Raw genomic sequence first — 20,847 nt, 5'->3', positions numbered from 1 at the left:
TAGCTAAACTTATTTTTAAAGAGGTTAGAGTTGGCTTAGGGTAATCAAACCCTAACCTAAGTCATAACCATTACCTATTTATTATATCAGATTATATCCCTAATATTGCTATCCTTGCGTAATGTAGGATTATTTGTCTTAATATAGTAACTTTAAATACTTTTTCAACAAAACGTGTATTAATTCATAACTTCAAAATCTCATGAAATATAAAAATATATATATAACAAGCATGCTGCACCTAGATGTTGTGTGTGGTGTGCTTCACAATATTCTTGCGTTGTTAAATGTAAAATTAATGAATATTTGATCATATTCTTGCATTGTTAAATGTAAAATTAATGAATATTTGATCATATTCTTGCGTTGTTAAATGTAAAATTAATGAATATTTGATCATATTCTTGCGTTGTTAAATGTAAAATTAATGAATATTTGATCATATTCTTGCGTTGTTAAATGTAAAATTAATGAATATTTGATCATATTCTTGCATTGTTAAATGTAAAATTAATGAATATTTGATCATATTCTTGCGTTGTTAAATGTAAAATTAATGAATATTTGATCATATTCTTGCGTTGTTAAATGTAAAATTAATGAATATTTGATCATATTCTTGCGTTGTTAAATGTAAAATCAATAAATATTTGTTCATTGCTTTCAGTGTGTGACAGAGAGTTCCAGTTCCAGTGTAAAATGGGCATGTGTATTCCAAGTTACAAAAGATGTGACGGCCAGTTTGATTGTCCTGACAACACTGATGAGTTTAATTGCACTTGTGAGTTAACTGGCTACATTCTAGGTGTTAGAAAAATAATTGAGATACAAATACCTGACATAGAAATATAGTTTTTATGTATGAAAAACTTTTTTATTAAAAAACAGTTTTTTCTATATATAAAAATGAAAATATTTCTGTTAGTCTGTGAGTTTATTTGTCACTACAATTTCCATATGTTTGCCATGAAACTTTGGGAAGTTGTTGAGAATACTCATGGTGAGGTTTCTGTGATAAAAAAAAATATTTTAGAACTTAGGTAGAGTATCATTTGGTGATTTCTCCAAAATCTATCTTTGCACCTGGGATCTATTGATTGGGTGTCCTGCACAGTGAGTCAGGGGTACTCCTTGATTTAACGGACAGACTGCACCAGGCACATCTGCCAGCCCCTTGGCAGTCATGTACCCAGTTCTCCCCCATGACCACAATGGCCCCTACATCTGTTTTAAAGAATGCCATAGACCAGGGACACTACTGACATGGTGGCACACTACAGTAGTGTATCTGGTGGCTCTCAAGAGCTTCATGCCATGCCCCTGACACTTGGGCAGTGTTTATTAACAGACACTTAAGGCCATCATACACCTTGGGGTGTCTGAGCGTTAGTTTGGACAAACTGGCCCAAATAATTATGATCCAAAAAATATAGCATCAGCATTATTTACATTTAAATAACTCCATTTTTTAAAACTTGAGGCACGTAAAAATACAAGATTGGTAACAATATAGCATCAGCCTTTCTTCTGAGATTGCAGCACTGTACACTAGTTACTTTATATTTTTTTTATTTTAATCTCTTTAAATTTTAGAATAATTTTAATCATTTGCAAATCTTAATTTTTCAGCTTGTAAAATGAACATGTACAAGTGTGCTGATGGTAAATGCATTATGCCAGAATGGCTGTGTGATGGTTTCCAAGATTGTGCAAATTGGGAAGATGAATCCAACTGTAGTAAGTTCAAATTCAAAATGTGGGATGAAACTATAGAAAACATACACAGTTGTTTTTCTAATATTTTTTAAATGATAAAAACACAATGAAAGCAGGACATTTCCCCATCTGTCAATTACCCCCTCTCCTTCCCCAGCCCAGAGAACTGCAGTAGGACTTTACCCCTCTGTCAATTAATAAGTGACCCTAAACCTAATAGGAATAGGTTTAGGGATAGGTTTAAGTTTGTAGATATTGTGTATGGAATTAGCTTATATCAAACTGCCATTTTTTTCCTGTTTTGTGTTCTACAGAATGTTTAGGGACAATATGAAATCAGATTTATTTTTCACTCTGTCAGCCCATTGCAGACATTCTGTAGAGTGCCCTGGCATTTTATAAAGTGCCATTTTTCTAACTTTACCCATTTCATGTTTAAGGTATTTTTAAGGAAAGAGTAGTTCACTTGGGGGGTCACACCTGGGGGGGTCACACCTGGGGGGTCACACCTGGAGGGTCACAACTGGGGGTTATTGATCAGAAGGTAATGTCCTAGACCCAAGCTTAATTCCATACATGAATATGAAGTTGCAAATTTTTGGTTTTAGGTCAATGTTCATACCCTCAAGTTGAATGTCGTAACAAGAAATGTATTCCTGTTTTAGGTCAATGTTCATACCCTCAAGTTGAATGTCGTAACAAGAAATGTATTCCTGTTTTAGGTCAATGTTCATACCCTCAAGTTGAATGTCGTAACAAGAAATGTATTCCTGTTTTAGGTCAATGTTCATACCCTCAAGTTGAATGTCGTAACAAGAAATGTATTCCTGTTTTAGGTCAATGTTCATACCCTCAAGTTGAATGTCGTAACAAGAAATGTATTCCTGTTTTAGGTCAATGTTCATACCCTCAAGTTGAATGTCGTAACAAGAAATGTATTCCTGTTTTAGGTCAATGTTCATACCCTCAAGTTGAATGTCGTAACAAGAAATGTATTCCTGTTTTAGGTCAATGTTCATACCCTCAAGTTGAATGTCGTAACAAGAAATGTATTCCTGTTTTAGGTCAATGTTCATACCCTCAAGTTGAATGTCGTAACAAGAAATGTATTCCTGTTTTAGGTCAATGTTCATACCCTCAAGTTGAATGTCGTAACAAGAAATGTATTCCTGTTTTAGGTCAATGTTCATACCCTCAAGTTGAATGTCGTAACAAGAAATGTATTCCTGTTTTAGGTCAATGTTCATACCCTCAAGTTGAATGTCGTAACAAGAAATGTATTCCTGTTTTAGGTCAATGTTCATACCCTCAAGTTGAATGTCGTAACAAGAAATGTATTCCTGTTTTAGGTCAATGTTCATACCCTCAAGTTGAATGTCGTAACAAGAAATGTATTCCTGTTTTAGGTCAATGTTCATACCCTCAAGTTGAATGTCGTAACAAGAAATGTATTCCTGTTTTAGGTCAATGTTCATACTCTCAAGTTGAATGTCGTAACAAGAAATGTATTCCTGTTTTAGGTCAATGTTCATACCCTCAAGTTGAATGTCGTAACAAGAAATGTATTCCTGCTGAACAAAGATGTGACGGAATAATGCAGTGTGAGGACCACTTTGATGAAATAGACTGCTGTAAGTTGTCTTTTGAAATCAATGGTCTTTTAAACAAATTCATTATTTGGGTACATTATATATAATCTATGTATGTAAACAGCAATGTGTGTCTTGTATGCATTACTACACCTTTCATCTGATTGCCATGAAACTTTGGGAAGATGTAGAAAATACTCCTGGGGAGGTATCTTAATTCTTCTCTATATAAGATATATAAAAATACATGTCGATTTCTGTTTGACACTATTCATCCGATCGCCATGAAACTTTGGGTAGTTGCTTAAAACACTCCAGAGAAAGTTTCTGCAAAAAAATTCTTTTTAATTTCGCAAGGGCGGCGTGATTTTTTTCTATATGCGGTATATAAAAAAAATAAAAGTATGATGTGGTTTGACGCCGTCATCTGAGTACCATGAAACTTTAGGGAGTAGATGAGAATACTCCCGGAAAGCTTTCTGCGGAAAAAAATATTTATTGACGGCGCCCAGGAGGGTGCAATATTTGTCAATACACGGTTTGGCGCCAAGATTTCTAGGGTGACTATGTTAGCACTTGGCATCCGTTAATTGCACATCCTGCATAAGGGATCATATTACACACATCATATTACTATAGTCTTGTAGACATGTTAAGGGGTTCTGATAATTTGGAACAGTTTTTTCCACTTTTATCATTGTTGAAACAAACATAAAAATCTCATCTTGCCAGTAGCCTTGGACTCAAAATATGTGTTAAATTTTTTTAAATGTAGTATTTTAAGAATTCAAACAATTAAATTTCTAAATAGTTTTTAGAGTGCTACACAACAGAGTCACAAATGTAAAATAAATGTTGTACAAGAAGATACAGATCACTTCCACTAAATATTGACAGTTATAAAAGACAACCCTTTCTCTGTGGTGTTGAATGAATCACTAATACCTTACACTAAATATTGACAGTAATAAAAGATAACCCTTTCTCTGTGGTGTTGAATGAATCACTAATACCTTACGCTAAATATTGACAGTTATAAAAGACAACCCTTTCTCTGTGGTGTTGAATGAATCACTAATACCTTACACTAAATATTGACAGTTATAAAAGACAACCCTTTCTCTGTGGTGTTGAATGAATCACTAATACCTTACACTAAATATTGACAGTTATAAAAGACAACCCTTTCTCTGTGGTGTTGAATGAATCACTAATACCTTACACTAAATATTGACAGTTATAAAAGACAACCCTTTCTCTGTGGTGTTGAATGAATCACTAATACCTTACACTAAATATTGACAGTTATAAAAGACAACCCTTTCTCTGTGGTGTTGAATGAATCACTAATACCTTACACTAAATATTGACAGTTATAAAAGACAACCCTTTCTCTGTGGTGTTGAATGAATCACTAATACCTTACACTAAATATTGACAGTTATAAAAGACAACCCTTTCTCTGTGGTGTTGAATGAATCACTAATACCTTACACTAAATATTGACAGTTATAAAAGACAACCCTTTCTCTGTGGTGTTGAATGAATCACTAATACCTTACACTAAATATTGACAGTTATAAAAGACAACCCTTTCTCTGTGGTGTTGAATGAATCACTAATACCTTACACTAAATATTGACAGTTATAAAAGACAACCCTTTCTCTGTGGTGTTGAATGAATCACTAATACCTTACACTAAATATTGACAGTTATAAAAGACAACCCTTTCTCTGTGGTGTTGAATGAATCACTAATACCTTACACTAAATATTGACAGTTATAAAAGACAACCCTTTCTCTGTGGTGTTGAATGAATCACTAATACCTTACACTAAATATTGACAGTTATAAAAGACAACCCTTTCTCTGTGGTGTTGAATGAATCACTAATACCTTACACTAAATATTGACAGTTATAAAAGACAACCCTTTCTCTGTGGTGTTGAATGAATCACTAATACCTTACACTAAATATTGACAGTTATAAAAGACAACCCTTTCTCTGTGGTGTTGAATGAATCACTAATACCTTACACTAAATATTGACAGTTATAAAAGACAACCCTTTCTCTGTGGTGTTGAATGAATCACTAATACCTTACACTAAATATTGACAGTTATAAAAGACAACCCTTTCTCTGTGGTGTTGAATGAAGAGCTGCATCAAGTCTGTGACACAGGTTTTACCAACCAGCATGCAAATATTTACTGTGCTCGGATAGGAGAAGGGTAAGTTCTTCCATTGTTTCTAAGTATTCAAGAAGTTTTTCTGTGTCAAAAGTAACATAAAGACTTAAACAAGTATTAGTTTTAAGAGAAAAAAGTTAATTGCATTCATAAACTAAGATATAGGTCTACTTTTTTACAGTTTTTAAATCTTTCATACAAGAAAGTAGGAATATTTTTTTTAAATATAGGCATATAGAACTTTTATCATCATTTTTGTTAATGCACTAAAAATAATATAAAATGAAATTGTAATAGATTGAAATAATTGTGAGGTCAAGGGAACTCACTCTTCTGTATTAGTTATATTTATAATATTGTTATCTTGAGTGATGTCCCTTGTGTACTTCCTTCCGTTCTCTCTGTGTTTACCATCATGATGTAGTTAGACCCAATAAATGTGTTATATACAACCACAGGCTTCTGTCGTCAATCTATTATAACTGGCGACGAAGGATAAACATCTACTAGAAAGAGCACCTACTTACGCAAAAAAGAGGTTTGCTAGAGCTTATTAGCTAATTATTTCTAGAATAATGGCGCTGTATGGCCAAATAAATCAATTTGATGCGAATGATGAAATCATTCAAGATTACCTAGAGAGGTTAAGCTTTTACCTAGAAGCAAACGACGTGACGATAGAAGCCAAAAAGAGAGCTGTTTTGTTAACAGTCATAGGGCCTCAACAATTTAGGCTACTAAAGGACTTATGTGCACCAGCTAGTCCAGATACCAAGAGCTTTAACGAGCTGAGCAAATTGCTAACAGACCACCATGCGCCTACCCCATCAAAGTTTCTATGTCGAGCTAGATTTGACAGTAGGACTCGTCAACCAAACGAGTCAATATCAGAATACGTTGCTGCTTTACGTCATTTAAGTAGATTCTGTGAATTTGGAGAAACGCTGTCTGACAGACTATGTGAAAAGTTTGTGACAGGTGTAAACAGCCCTGATATTCAAAGAAAGTTGCTTCTCGAGTCAGATCTAACATTAGAAAAAGCAATACAACTTGCAACTTCATTCCAGCAGTCATCAGATGTGGCAAAATCTCTAGCACCTTCAGAGATCCATGCAGTAAACAGCAGGTTAGTCAATAAACATCAACCCCATCAGAGCATTCCAACTTATGCTAAACAGCCTGCTCGTTCAAATCCTAGATCTAAATCTAGTAATAATTATCAAAAATGTCATCGATGCAAAGGTCCCCATGCATCTCATCGGTGCAAGTTCAAGTTAGCAACTTGTTATAAGTGCGGTAAGCAAGGTCACATTGCCAAGGCCTGCTTTGCAAAGTCTTCGTCTGTTGCTAAATCTAGCCAGTCAAGACAGTACCGCAACCAAAGGCAGCACTATGTTAACTCTCACCAAGACTACCTAACCCAACCAATGAACCACTCTACCTGTGAAAATGCTCAAACTGATTCGCAGCCGGATTTCAGCCTGTTCTCTGTGAAATCAATAAGTCATGCTCCCATCAATGTACCAGTTAATATCAACGGTAAGAGCATCAGCTTCCAACTTGACACTGGAGCATCTCTAACAGTCATAACAAAGAAAGATTTTGACGCTGTCACAGGAGGATCAGTGCCTCTACAGCCATGTCACAAGTGTCTAACAACATACACTGGTGACAATGTTCCGGTAATAGGAGAGTGTATGGTTCATGTAAGTTATAATGGTCAAAGTGTTAAACTTCCTCTTCTTGTGGTTGAAGGAAATGGACCGCCATTACTAGGTAGGAACTGGTTAAGTGATCTTAAGTTAAATTGGGAGAGTATTTGTTCATTGAAGAATGTAAAAGAATCTAGTCTTACTTCACTAGATAAAGTTATATCTGAAAATAAATGTGTTTTTGGTAACTCTGGATTACTAAATGATAGAACAGTGAAGTTAAGCATTAAAGATACAAATCCAAGATACTGCAAAGCTAGAGTTCCACCTTATGCAATGAGGAATAAAATTGAAAATGAGCTAAGTAGATTGGAATCTAATGGCATTATAAAGAAGGTAGACTATTCCGATTGGGCGACACCCATTGTGCCAGTGTTAAAGAAGGATGGTTCTATAAGAATTTGTGGAGATTATAAAACTACACTGAATAAGCAAATAGAGCTAAATAGGTACCCTATACCTAACATTGAGGAAATTTCTTTGAATTTGGCAGGAGGAGACAAATTCACTGAATTAGACTTTAGTCATGCTTACACTCAACTAGAACTGCATCCAGATTCAAAAGTCTATACGACAATAAACACACATAAAGGACTCTACCAATATGAAATACTATGTTTTGGCATATCATCTAGCCCTGGAATTTTCCAAGCTGTCATGGACAGTATTTTTAAGGATATTCCAAATGTTTGTGTGTACTTTGACAATGTGTACATAACTGGTAAGAATGACACTGAACATCTTAAAACACTTGATAAAGTATTGAAAATTGTTGGTGAAAAAGGTTTAAAGATAAACAAAGATAAATGTCAATTCATGCTGACAGAAATTAGTTTTCTTGGTTATATATTAAGCAAGCAAGGTATCAGACCTCAACCTGAGAAAACAAAAGCCATTAAAGAAGCACCCAAACCTGAAAATACCCAACAACTAAGAGCTTTTTTGGGCTTGATAAATTATTATGCAAGGTTCATGGGAAATCTGTCTGGTAAACTATCACCACTGTACAAGCTGCTACAGAAAAATGCAACTTGGCACTGGGGTAAACAACAAGAAGCTGCTTTTAATACAGCAAAAGAGGCTTTGTCTACTGACACCTTACTAACTCACTATGACCCAGGGAAAAGACTTATATTAACATGTGATGCTTCACCAGATGGTGTAGGAGCAGTCTTGTCCCACATGGATGAGAAGGGTGACAGACCCATTGCTTTTGCCAGTAGATCTTTGAACCAGGCTGAGAAAAATTATTCTCAGTTAGATAGGGAAGGCTTAGGCATCATTTTTGGTGTTAAGAAATTTCATAAGTTTCTGTTTGGTAGGAAGTTCACCATCTTTACAGATCATAAACCATTGCTAGGTTTATTTGGAGAAAACAAAACCCTACCTGAGCATGCCTCACCAAGAATTCAAAGATGGGCTATCACACTAACTGCATACAATTATGAATTGAGATACAAACCTGGATCTGAGAATAGTGCAGATAGCCTTAGTAGATTACCTTTAAAAAACCAAAGCCTGAGCTATGTACCAGAAGATGTATTTGTTCTCTTCACTATCATGGATAACTCCAATATAAATGTGAATGATATTAAAAGAGAAACACAAAAAGATGAGTGCTTAATAAAAGTATATGATTACTGTAAGAATGGTTGGCCTGAAGAGTCTGTGAATGATGACTTAAAGCCATATTAAATAAGAAATAAAAACCTTTGTGAAGATAATATAAAAGATGGAGAAGATGCAGTCCATTATCAGTCAGAATTACCTAAACAAAGTATTTGTAACTTAATAAATGATTATGGTGATATGGCAATTTCAAATACATTAGTAAGAAGGAATGTGATCATCAAACAACTTTGCTAACATCATTAGCACTTACAGAAACTAAAAGGGTAACATCAAAAGAAGAAAAAGATTTTTGCCATTTAATACACCCACTTCAAATACTGGATCACAGTTGTAAAGTGATATTGTCCAGGATATTACTTTTAAACAGTATTTTTGGTTACCAGGAAAGCACTATCAGATTACCTGAGAAAATTGATCAATCAAAGAAATCTATGTCAATTAAGGATCTGAATAACAGCATAATACTTCCAGATGCCAATTCAAAAATAGTTCCATTAAATCATGACAAATCATCCATTGAAAGAGAATTTGCAGTTAATGATAATGTGCATCTAAGAAATTATGGGAGAAAGGAAAAATGGATACCAGGTCAAATTGTTCAATGTACAGGACCTGTGCCTTATAAAGTTAAAAATAACTTGTGCAGATAATAAGTGTGAATCTGTCAATCCCACCAAATCTGATCAGTTCACACCAACTCAGTTTGTTCCACAACCAAGTTCTGTTGATATGAGTGAACCAAGTTGTCTGGAGTCAGAAAATGTAAATTCTGGAGTTAATGATTTAAATCCTAGACCTCCTGAGATAGAGAATCCAGATGGTCAGAATCTTGAGTCACCAAATCAAAAGCCACTGAGAAGGTCAAGCAGGACAATCAAAGTCCCAAATAAGTTAGACCTATGATTCTAAAGGTCAAAAGGACTTTGACATTATTGTTTTGTATTTTGATTATGTTGTAGCATATTGTGCATTGTTTGTAAGGATGTAATCTACCATAGTGTTCATGTTACAATATAATTGGTGATTTTAGGATACTATCAATTGTTCTATTGAGAGATGTGTTATTGTGTTCTAAGGGTAAAGGGATGTAATAGATTGAAATAATTGTGAGGTCAAGGGAACTCACTCTTCTGTATTAGTTATATTTATAATATTGTTATCTTGAGTGATGTCCCTTGTGTACTTCCTTCCGTTCTCTCTGTGTTTACCATCATGATGTAGTTAGACCCAATAAATGTGTTATATACAACCACAGGCTTCTGTCGTCAATCTATTATAGAAATTATCTTTTTTTTTACTAATCATAGTAAAAGCATTGGTCTATATAATTTATGTGTTATGGAAAGAAAAGTTTAATTTTTATTATATATGTATTTTTATAAACAAATGTCCAATACAAAAGTCTTATATAATTATTGTTCTTCTTTTAGTTCTGTTCTATACTGGGAATCAAAAGATCCAACATTTCAGCAATTATTCTTGCTTCAAGCTGACGGAAATACTGTATCTGCTTTGGGTAGAGGAACATTTGTGTAAGTCAAGTTTAGCTTGATTTTATGAATTGAAAGATAACAATCAGTTCACTCTAATTTCTGGTATGATTGTTTTGGTCATGAAATATTGGATCACATAGCAATGTCCACATTAGCGCTGTACTTGATTAAATAAATGCAATGATGTACAAATGATTTGGATAACATGTCATCCTAATATACATAAGCGAATGTGCACACATCTCTCTCTCTCTCTCTCTGTCCGCATGTCCCAAGACTAAGAGATCAGTATCTTCAGCAATATATGGAGAACTTAAAGATACGAACTTTTGTTGAAAATAATACGGTGGATGTTTTAAATGTATAAACTTAAATTTTATTAAAGAAGGAAAATAAAAATAAAGGCATATTCAAATGTAAAAACACATTTTAATTATGCAACCGGTAATCTTGTGACAAGAACACAAAAAACAATGACGTCACTTCATCTTCCAATTTTAGAATATAAAGAAATGAACTATTTCATTAAAATTTAGATCTATAATTTTACTTATCAAGATGTACTTTATGAAATGTATACAATTTTCTTGGCCTAAACTAATACAAATTACTTTTAAAAAACAAGAATTTTTAATTTAATAAGTATTGGTAGCCTATGTTATTTTAAATGTGTCGGATTTTTAGTTATTTAGTTTTTTCTTTGCTTTTTGACCAATAAAATATTATATACGAGCCGGCCCGCGGCATAACATACGCCGCTATTTAGTTGTTTTTTCTACTTTTCAGTCATTCATAATTTGTGAATTCGACGGTACCAACGCTGCCACTGAAAATATTTCTTTAAAACACTATAAGTAGCACGTTAAGGACCATAACCCCCCCCCCCCCCCCCCCCCCCAACGTTTAAAATTGTTTCAAACTAAATTATCTGCCCCTAATAGTCGTCACTAAACCCGGCTCTGCTTGTAAACATTTAGAGTGAACACAGCTCACAAAGACCATGTAGGGGTGGGGGTGGTAGGGAGCACGTTTACAATTTGTTTTCTAGCGTCTCCCAGAAGAGAATTATATATAGATTATAATATTATATTATATATTATAATATATATATATATATATTTAATATATATATTATATATATTATAATATATTATATTATTATAATATTATAATAAAATATTATATATTTTATATAATATATATATATATTATATATTATAATATTATAAAAAAATATTATATATTTTATAAAATATTTTTCTCAAACATGTATAACATTAAAAATATATAGGCCTATAATTCATGTGTAACAGATACCGACGGCAATTAGATATATATTCTAAGAACAAATATTATAGCTACCGTCTACTTTGCATGCAGTTTTACACGATGCAAACTATCCCAAAAAGAAAGTCCAGTTCCCTTTCAAAGCTGATTTTCTATGGGGGAAGTTGACCAGCTTCAGTGATCTTAAGATGGGATAGCACTGGTCAGCACTGGTGGGACATCATACCTGGAATCCAAACTCAAGCCTTCTGGGTTAGCATCTGACCACACCGTCCTATCCAAGCCACACCACCCCTATCCTGGCCACCCATACCCCAGCCACATCGCCCCTATCCTGGCCATCCATACCCCAGCCACACCGCCTTTATCCCAGCCACACCGCCCCTATCCCAGCCACACCGCCCCTATCCCAGCCACACCGCCCCTATCCCAGCCACACCGCCCCTATCCCAGCCACACCGCCCCTATCCCAGCCACACCGCCCCTATCATGGCCACCCATACCCCAGCCACACCGCCTTTATCCCAGCCACACCGCCCCTATCCCAGCCACACCACCCCTATCCCAGCCACACCGCCTTTATCCCAGCCACACCGCCCCTATCCCAGCCACACCACCCCTATCCTGGCCACCCATACCCCAGCCACACCGCCTTTATCCCAGCCACACCGCCTTTATCCCAGCCACACCGCCCCTATCCCAGCCACACCGCCCCTATCCCAGCCACACCACCCCTATCCTGGCCACCCATACCCCAGCCACACCGCCCCTATCCTGGCCACCCATACCCCAGCCACACCGCCTTTATCCCAGCCACACCGCCTTTATCCCAGCCACACCGCCCCTATCCCAGCCACACCGCCCCTATCCCAGCCACAAGGAGAGTGAAACAACACATTCAACCTACCACAGAATGAGTAGCCTATATACAAACTTTCCCTATTATAGAGCTTTGATATTACAAAATAATGAATTAAATGTGGATTTTTTTTCAGAGATGCATGTCCAGGAAAAGTAGTAGCTGTTACTTGTAAACCTAAAGGTATTTAAAAAAAATTTTTTGATAAAATATAAATGGGCTAAACCAAAGATTCTAGCAGATGAAGAGGACATACTCTAATCACTATCTAAATTTACAAATGTGTCTCTTTAAAAAAAAAAACAAAAAAAACAACTAATATTGAGTTTTAAAAAAAAATCCAACTTGTAAGCTGAATTTTTTGCTTACTTCTTTTACTTCTGATCAGAATGCGGACGTCCATCACTGACACTAAAAAATAGCATAATAGGTGGCACTGACGCTAGCCCAGGAGCCTGGCCATGGATGGTTTCAATAAAAAATTACAACACTCACGACTGTGGAGGGGCAATCATCGATCCATATTTTATTTTAACTGCAGCACATTGTGTTGAGTATGTTTTTTTTATTGTAACTTTTACTCTCTAATATGAACTGTAGACAACAAAGAATAAATTTAATTTGCATAAAAGAAATCCTTAGTAAATATAGTTTAACCATAAGATGCATATTTATTAAATTCTTAATAAACATTTTTAAATTTTTTCCATGTTACGTAGAATAATATTTAGAAAAAAGTATGAACAGAGAATTTATTACCCTCAGTGTATCAGAATTAGTTGTTAGGTTACCATACCCCTTGGACCAAAGTCCTACCATCCTTACACAAAAGTCCTACCATCCCTAGACAAAAGTCCTACCATCCCTAGACAAAAGTCCTATCATCCCTAGACAAAAGTCCTATCATCCCTAGACAAAAGTCCTATCATCCCTAGACAAAAGTCCTACTATCCCTCTAGGACAAAAGTCCTACCATCCCTACACAAAAGTCCTATCCCTAGACAAAAGTCCTACTATCCCGCTAGGACAAAAGTCCTACCATCCCTACACAAAAGTCCTACCATCCCTAGACAAAAGTCCTACTATCCCTCTAGGACAAAAGTCCTACCATCCCTACACAAAAGTCCTACCATCCCTACACAAAAGTCCTACCATCCCTACACAAAAGTCCTACCATCCCTAGACAAAAGTCCTACCATCCCTAGACAAAAGTCCTACTATCCCTCTAGGACAAAAGTCCTGCCATCCCCATTTGACACAAGGCGTACCTTCCCTTTATGAGACATGGCTGTATAATTTTCCCAGTTTCTTTGTCAGCATGTTAGCATAAACAGTAGAGTAGTAATGCAAAACAGTTTTTTTATATTTAAAAACGGGGAAATAAAATGTAAGAACAAAATTTAATCGATTTTAATCAAACTTTAAAAATCTCTTTATAGGTCTTTTAGAGTGTTCACATCCTTCACAGTAGTAGCTGGTACCACAGTAATCTATGGCTCACAGAAATCTGCGACAGAAGTGACCCGTGAAGTGCGGCGTGCCATCATTCACCCCGACTATCAAATGTTAAAAGGGAATGACATTGCACTGATTGAATTAAAAAAACCTCTGGTCTACAACGATTATGTCAAGCCCATTTGCTTCCCTGAGGCTGATGATGTCTTCGCAAGATGGAGCAGGTGCTACATAACTGGCTGGGGTCATTTATCTGGAGTCAGAGGTAACCAGAAAAATATGGTGGAAGTTGAGATGATTTTCTGTCTTTTCCAACGCCCTTGGTTTTTGTTTTAAATGGTCTTGTATTGGCTAGGTAATAGAATTTGTGTTAAAACCTTTGTAGATTTGGTGCCAGAAGTACTGCAGGAAACAAAGTTGACTTTAATGGATGCCAAAAAATGTAACAGCTCTTTCATGTGGGATGGTGGCATGCACATAACAGAGAGCTGCGCAGGGTACTACAATGGGTTGATTACAGCCTGCAGAGTAAGTCAGCTAAGCACATATTTAACCAATGCACATATATATAACCAATACACATATTTAAACTGCACATATCTAACCAGTGCACATATCTAACCAGTGCACATATCTAACCAGTGCACATATCTAACCAGTGCACATATCTAACCAGTGCACATATTTAACCAGTGCACATATATAACCAGTGCACATATATAACCAATGCACATATTTAACCAGAACATATTTAACCAGAACATATTTAATCAGAACACATATTTAATGATTATTTTCTAATGAGTCAAACAAAAGAAAACAATCATAGAATATTAAAATGTCACAATTGTATGAGCACGCTTCAATTTTTCCTTGACAGGGTGACAGTGGCAGCTCAGTTGTCTGTGAGGATGACACCAACACCTGGAAAACTGTAGGTGTCGCTAGTTATGTCTTCACGACTTGCAGTGTCGCAGCAAAGCCAATGGTCTATTCTCAGACCAAGCTGTATGTTGATTGGATAAAAAACCAAACTAGTGAGTCAATGTCTCTAAATTTTATCTGCTTTTCAAGTGTTTTATATATATATATAACCAGTTGACATGTATACTTAATTGTATTGGAGGGGATCCCTTCCAACACTAAAATTAGGAATGAAAAAGAGCTAAAATCCAAGAAATATAGTGCCAGTATTGTTTACATTTAAATAAATACATTTAAAGAAAACAATGTCACATGGTTAAAAATACTTTATTGCTATTGTGTTGATAAAACCATCTTAAAAAATATTTGAATTTCCTTCCATTTGAGGTTGCAGTAATGTGCAACAAGTACACTAATAATATATAAATGAATACATAATAATAAACAAATATAAAAAAATTCATCTTTTGAAAAGTAAGAAATTCATTTTATTCACAGTTTGTCAGTTTATGTGTGATGATGGCATCTGTTTATTTGATAAAAATATGCTGTGTGATGCAGTAAATGATTGTGCCGACAATAGCGATGAGATTCGACTTTGTAGTAAGTTAATCACATTATCTCTGCATCTGTCTTTAAGTTAAGTTAATCACATTATTTCGGCATCTGTCTTTAAGTTTAAGTAAATGTTAAATAACACATGATGAAAATCTGGATTATTTTTCCATTTCTAAAGATATCAATATCAACTGCACATTTGATGATAAGTTTATGTGTGGCTACAAAAGCAAGTGGAAGCTCAGCTATCCACCTGAGACAGCTATCAACTTTTATCCATTGTTTGACCACACGCTAGGAAGACACCCAGGTAAAGTTATGTTTACTTTCTACTGTAATTAAATTAAATTTCTGGTGGGAAATTTTTTTTATTAATAGGGCCTATAGCCTAGTCATTTATAAATGCAATTTAATTTTTATACAACTTCTTTTCAAAGGCATGTTACTTCTGGGTGAGACAAAGTTGGATCTTATCTCGCCTCATATCCAGCTCAACTCTTCTCATTGTGTTCGATTCTTCTATCATGCACGGGGAAATGCTCCAAATGGCATTTCTGTCACTATAAAAAATTTAAAATCCAACCTGTATGAAAAAGTTTGGGAACTAAAGAAGGTAAAGTTTTAAAATCCTTGTTGAGGATAGTTTCGCTGCAGTGCTTTGTATTTTGAAACCTTGGCAGTAATGTTGTCATGTTATCTACACAGAATCTAATGAGTGATTTACATATAGTTTAGAATAATCTGCTTTTACCAAACTATTCTGTTATGTTGAGCTAGTCATTTGATGATATGGATTTGCATTGATGACAGCATTGTAAAAAGTATGTACTTCAAACAACTCTGGCTTATTTCACCAGAATATTTACATATTTTTAACTTTATTAATCTCCAGATTGTAGATGGTCCTGACAGATGGCTGATGGGAATCTTTGACTTGCCAGCAGGAGAATACGCCATGTACACCCGGGTATATGACAATGAACGTTTTGCTATTGATGACGTGCTGTTCATGCCAGGAGAATGTGATTACATGGGTATTTGTTCAAAAAAATTTTTTTGATAGATATATTTTGTCAACAAAATACTTTTGTAAACTTCAAATAGTGTTTCAGTTATTATTTAATTACTTAAAGTATCCTAATACTGGTTTTAATGTTTAGAGTTATCTGTTATGAGTTTTAATTATTTCTAAATTATTAGTACTTCACAAACCAACAGATAATTTTATGTTTGCTCATGCAGATTGTTTAGCTGGAGAGATTATGTGTTTTACATCTGGTGTTCTAAACTGTCTTCCTAATGAATCCTTCTGCAATCTGGTTATAGACTGTGATGATGGAGAAGATGAAGTCAATTGTACAGGTAATGTTACATCTATTTCTATGTATTCTATTTTCTTGTATTCTATGCTTAATTTGTGAGTACATTTCTAAAAGTTCGTTGATAAAAACTGTTAACTAATATGTTAAGAAACTATTGGTAAGTCAGAATGAATATGTTTAATTGAATCTTTTTTTTAATTTGTCTAAGTCCTGAATATATTGGCAATGCAGTAGAAAATAATATTTCAACAATATTCTTATTATGAAATGAAACCCATTATTTGCTGACAAATTCTACATTTCTTCTAGAACTGCTAGATCTAGATGACCAACCATACTATGCTTGTGATTTTGAAAATGGCAACATCTGTGCCTTGGAGCAGCACTCTAATGATTCTAGAGCTGCCGAGTGGAAGATGGTCAACTCCAGCAGAACTCCAAACAATATAATGGATCACACATTTAACAATAGTTCTGGTAATGGCTTATTCATAGTTAAATAAAACTTGTGTTACTGTGTCCACATTTTGTTTGTGTTACTGTGTCCAAATTTTGTCTGTGTTACTGTGTCCAAATTTTGTTTGTGTTACTGTGTCCAAATTTTGTTTGCGTTACTGTGTCCAAATTTTAATTGGTGTTACTGTGTCCAAATTTTGTCTGTGTTACTGTGTCCAAATTTTGTCTGTGTTACTGTGTCCAAATTTTGTTTGTGTTACTGTGTCCAAATTTTGTTTGTGTTACTGTGGCCAAATTTTGTTTGCGTTACTGTGTCCAAATTTTGTTTGTGTTTCTGTGTCCAAATTTTGTTTGTTACTATGTCCAAATTTTGTTTGTGTTACTGTGTCCAAATTTTGTTTGTGTTACTGTGGCCAAATTGTGTTTGTGTTATTGTGTCCAAATTTTGTTTGGTCTGCAAGATGAGGAGAGATACATGGATTTTTAACTTTGACATTGGCCATTTGATGTTAATTTTAACATTTTAACCTACTAAAATACCTTTAAATAAGTACAAAGCTAGAAGGGTAATTTTGGTTGAAATAGAAAAGGGTTTGGCGAATTGTGAAACATAAAATTTAAAAACTATAGCTTATGTGTCATGAAAGTGTATTTATGTAATGATAATCGCTATTTTGTTGTATTATGGTGGAATATCTTTAAGATACTGATGAACTCTACTTCTCATGCTTTATTGATCATCAATTTGGGGAACTTTAATTTTTTTCTTTATTATTGTGATAATTTTATTATAGTACTATTCTTTTTAATGTAAGGTATAAATCTGTTAAAAAATCTGTTTGTTAAAACTAACATTTTTTGTAACAGGCAATCTATTAAAGCTGAAAACACATGGCATGATAGATAAAGATGTGGTTGTAATGTCGCAGGCTATCCAGTTAGGCTTACTACCTCTGTGTTTACAGTTCTTTTATGCATCAACTTCAAGCCAGACTTTAAAAGTAAGAGCTGAAGTCTAACTTTTCCTACAAGAATTTTTTTTTAAAATTCATTTTAAAAGTGTAAAATTTTCCTTAAAAAACAAACTTAAAAAATGTCTCAATTTTCTATAGGTGCTGATAGAAGTGAATAACACACAGCAGACTTTGCTTACGTTCACAAACAGACAAACTTTGGACTGGATCCCAACCCAGGCTACCATACCTAGTGTACCCCAGCCTGAAAGAGGTCGCTTGTTGTATGTAGCTGTAGGTGGTGACCTTGGCACTGGGACCATTGAAAAAGCAATTATGCTTGATGACATCACCATCAGCCAAGGTCGATGCCCTATGTTTAGTAAGTACAGTTTTATTCTGGATTTTATTTTCTAAAAATTGTTTGTTTTATTGATGAAGCCTATATTAGAAGTGTTACAGGTTAGTTGTAGGTTAGATAGAAATAGGTTAGAATAATCTAGAACTAGGGAAGAGTGCTTGTGTGAGTTGAGTTTACCCTAGAGTATAGTTAACCCCGGTGTGTTTATGGTGTGTTTATGTATTGTTATCCCAAAGTCGAATGCGGTATAAAAGCTGGAGTGAATGATTGTAAGGGGGACAATTGACAGCGGTTAGGGCGAGGGCTACTCTGTAATGTGGAGAGTTGAGACCAAATAAAAGTACTGAAGTTTGACACAAATCGTTATCTGAGTTGAACTAAACCCAGACTTAACAAGAAATTTATGTTTTTAGGGTGTCCAGACAACCATCTTCTATGTCGTGAAGAAGCCTATTGTTTACCAAAAAATAAAGTATGTGACCGCGTTGTAGACTGCCTACAGGGAAATGATGAAATCTCTTGTGGTATGTTTTCATACATGTAATTTTGGTTGCTTATTTTTTTATAGGACTGGTAAAATGTTAGATATTACTTTTCCTGATAAATTGTTAGACATTATTACTTTCACTTTACAAGAAGGCCTTAATCAGTTACCTTGCTTTTTTTTTTTTTTCAGAATGTACTTCATCAGAATTCAGATGTTCAACTGGACAATGCATTCCATCATCTCACATGTGTGACACAGTTGAGCATTGTCTAGATGGTAGCGATGAAGGTGCTGTTTGTGGTATGTCTTAATTCATTTCAACTCTCATGAGTGATGCTTGCACATTTTTTTTTAATTCCTTAATCCCTGTTGATATTTCTTGACTTATTACATGTTAAAGTATATTGCAGCTCTATATTTAAAATACACTTTTTAAATATCTTTTATGCATGTCTTATTTCAGATGATAAACGAAAAATATCCTGTCAGTTTGAGGATGTCTTTATGTGTGGTTATACAGTCAACACTTCCATCAATGAATTTCATTGGAAAAGATCAAACGCTGAAACAGGATTAATTAGTTCTGATCACACTTTTGAAAATACAGAAACCATTGGTATGAAGCACATTTTCTGATGGGGTTAATTCGACCAGCTTAATTCTAGCTCAAATTCTGGACTCATTTTCTGATTTAAAACTATTTATTCATCTTTAGTTAAAAGTTACTCTCATATAATTTCTTGTATAGCTGATTGGAGGAAAATATATTGCTATTGTTCATCTCTGGTACATTACATAATATTATTTTGTATAAATTTATCATAGTATTTTATTAAACTTTATTAGAGAAAAGAGTTGTTAACTTTTTCAAAAAAATCAGTTTAAAATGGTTAATGTAATATGTAATGTGGTAGACCTACACTTGTTCTCTGAGCTTTTGGGTGATAAGTTTTTACTCTGTATCTAAGTGTATTGTATTATATCAAGAAAACATTTGTTAAGGCCTAACCCATTTATTGTGATTTTCTAAATTATATGTACTTTTTATTATTCTAGGCTCATATATCATCACTGATACGATGATGGGTGGAGATTTAACATCACTGGATTCCATCCCCTTCCAGTCGGCAGGCCATGGATTAGTTTTCTTTTACTATTCTTACTATTTCAACCAGCAGCTGCAGTTGGACACTGGTCGACTCAGTTTTCTCATCACATTCACAGCTAATGGAGCCAAAGTAAGAAACACATTTTTCTCATCACATACACCGCTAATGGAGCCAAAGTAAGAAACACATTTTTCTCATCACATACAACACTACACATTTTTCTCATCATATACACGGCTAATGGAGCCAAAGTAAGAAACACATTTTTCTCAACACATACACCGCTAATGGAGCCAAAGTAAGAAACACATTTTTCTCATCACATACACCGCTAATGGAGCCAAAGTAAGAAACACATTTTTCTCATCACATACACCGCTAATGGAGCCAAAGTAAGAAACACATTTTTCTCATCACATACACCGCTAATGGAGCCAAAGTAAGAAACATTTTTCTCATCACATACACCGCTAATGGAGCCAAAGTAAGAAACACATTTTTCTCATCACATACACCGCTAATGGAGCCAAAGTAAGAAACACATTTTTCTCATCACATGCACCGCTAATGGAGCCAAAGTAAGAAACACATACTCTATTAACTTAAGCAGATTTGATCATCTTACCATCTCTTATACACAATGCACACACCTAGTTTTTTTTTTTATTAACTGAAAAGCTGACAATAGAATAAAAATAGTTTAACCCATAAGCTGACATTAGAATAAAAATAGTAGAACTTAA

General features: G+C 34.7%; 1 protein-coding gene across 8 annotated transcripts in view; it reads left to right on the top strand.

The window, feature by feature from the left end:
* LOC131942299 (uncharacterized) overlaps positions 1-20,847 on the top strand; it is a 125,629-nt gene that overhangs the window by 100,573 nt on the left and 4,209 nt on the right. For all 8 annotated transcript variants that reach the window (XM_059302097.1, XM_059302098.1, XM_059302101.1 and 5 more), the window contains 22 exons: positions 668-781; positions 1,630-1,737; positions 3,237-3,347; positions 5,427-5,538; positions 10,271-10,372; positions 12,616-12,662; positions 12,868-13,033; positions 13,919-14,199; positions 14,320-14,462; positions 14,815-14,971; positions 15,357-15,461; positions 15,595-15,726; positions 15,854-16,029; positions 16,309-16,450; positions 16,659-16,778; positions 17,048-17,215; positions 18,062-18,195; positions 18,307-18,529; positions 18,922-19,032; positions 19,185-19,295; positions 19,459-19,611; positions 20,052-20,233. In XM_059302097.1, coding sequence (XP_059158080.1) covers positions 668-781; positions 1,630-1,737; positions 3,237-3,347; positions 5,427-5,538; positions 10,271-10,372; positions 12,616-12,662; positions 12,868-13,033; positions 13,919-14,199; positions 14,320-14,462; positions 14,815-14,971; positions 15,357-15,461; positions 15,595-15,726; positions 15,854-16,029; positions 16,309-16,450; positions 16,659-16,778; positions 17,048-17,215; positions 18,062-18,195; positions 18,307-18,529; positions 18,922-19,032; positions 19,185-19,295; positions 19,459-19,611; positions 20,052-20,233 — 3,098 coding nt within the window. The remainder of the gene's footprint in view (positions 1-667; positions 782-1,629; positions 1,738-3,236; positions 3,348-5,426; positions 5,539-10,270; positions 10,373-12,615; positions 12,663-12,867; positions 13,034-13,918; positions 14,200-14,319; positions 14,463-14,814; positions 14,972-15,356; positions 15,462-15,594; positions 15,727-15,853; positions 16,030-16,308; positions 16,451-16,658; positions 16,779-17,047; positions 17,216-18,061; positions 18,196-18,306; positions 18,530-18,921; positions 19,033-19,184; positions 19,296-19,458; positions 19,612-20,051; positions 20,234-20,847) is intronic.

Source organism: Physella acuta, unplaced genomic scaffold (genome assembly GCF_028476545.2).
Source record: "Physella acuta isolate Inbredline_101_S28 unplaced genomic scaffold, ASM2847654v3 ptg000398l, whole genome shotgun sequence".
In the NCBI taxonomy this organism is placed as follows: domain Eukaryota; kingdom Metazoa; phylum Mollusca; class Gastropoda; family Physidae; genus Physella; species Physella acuta.
The sequence above is the reverse complement of the archived record's forward strand: the minus strand, read 5'-3'. Positions and strand labels throughout refer to the sequence as shown.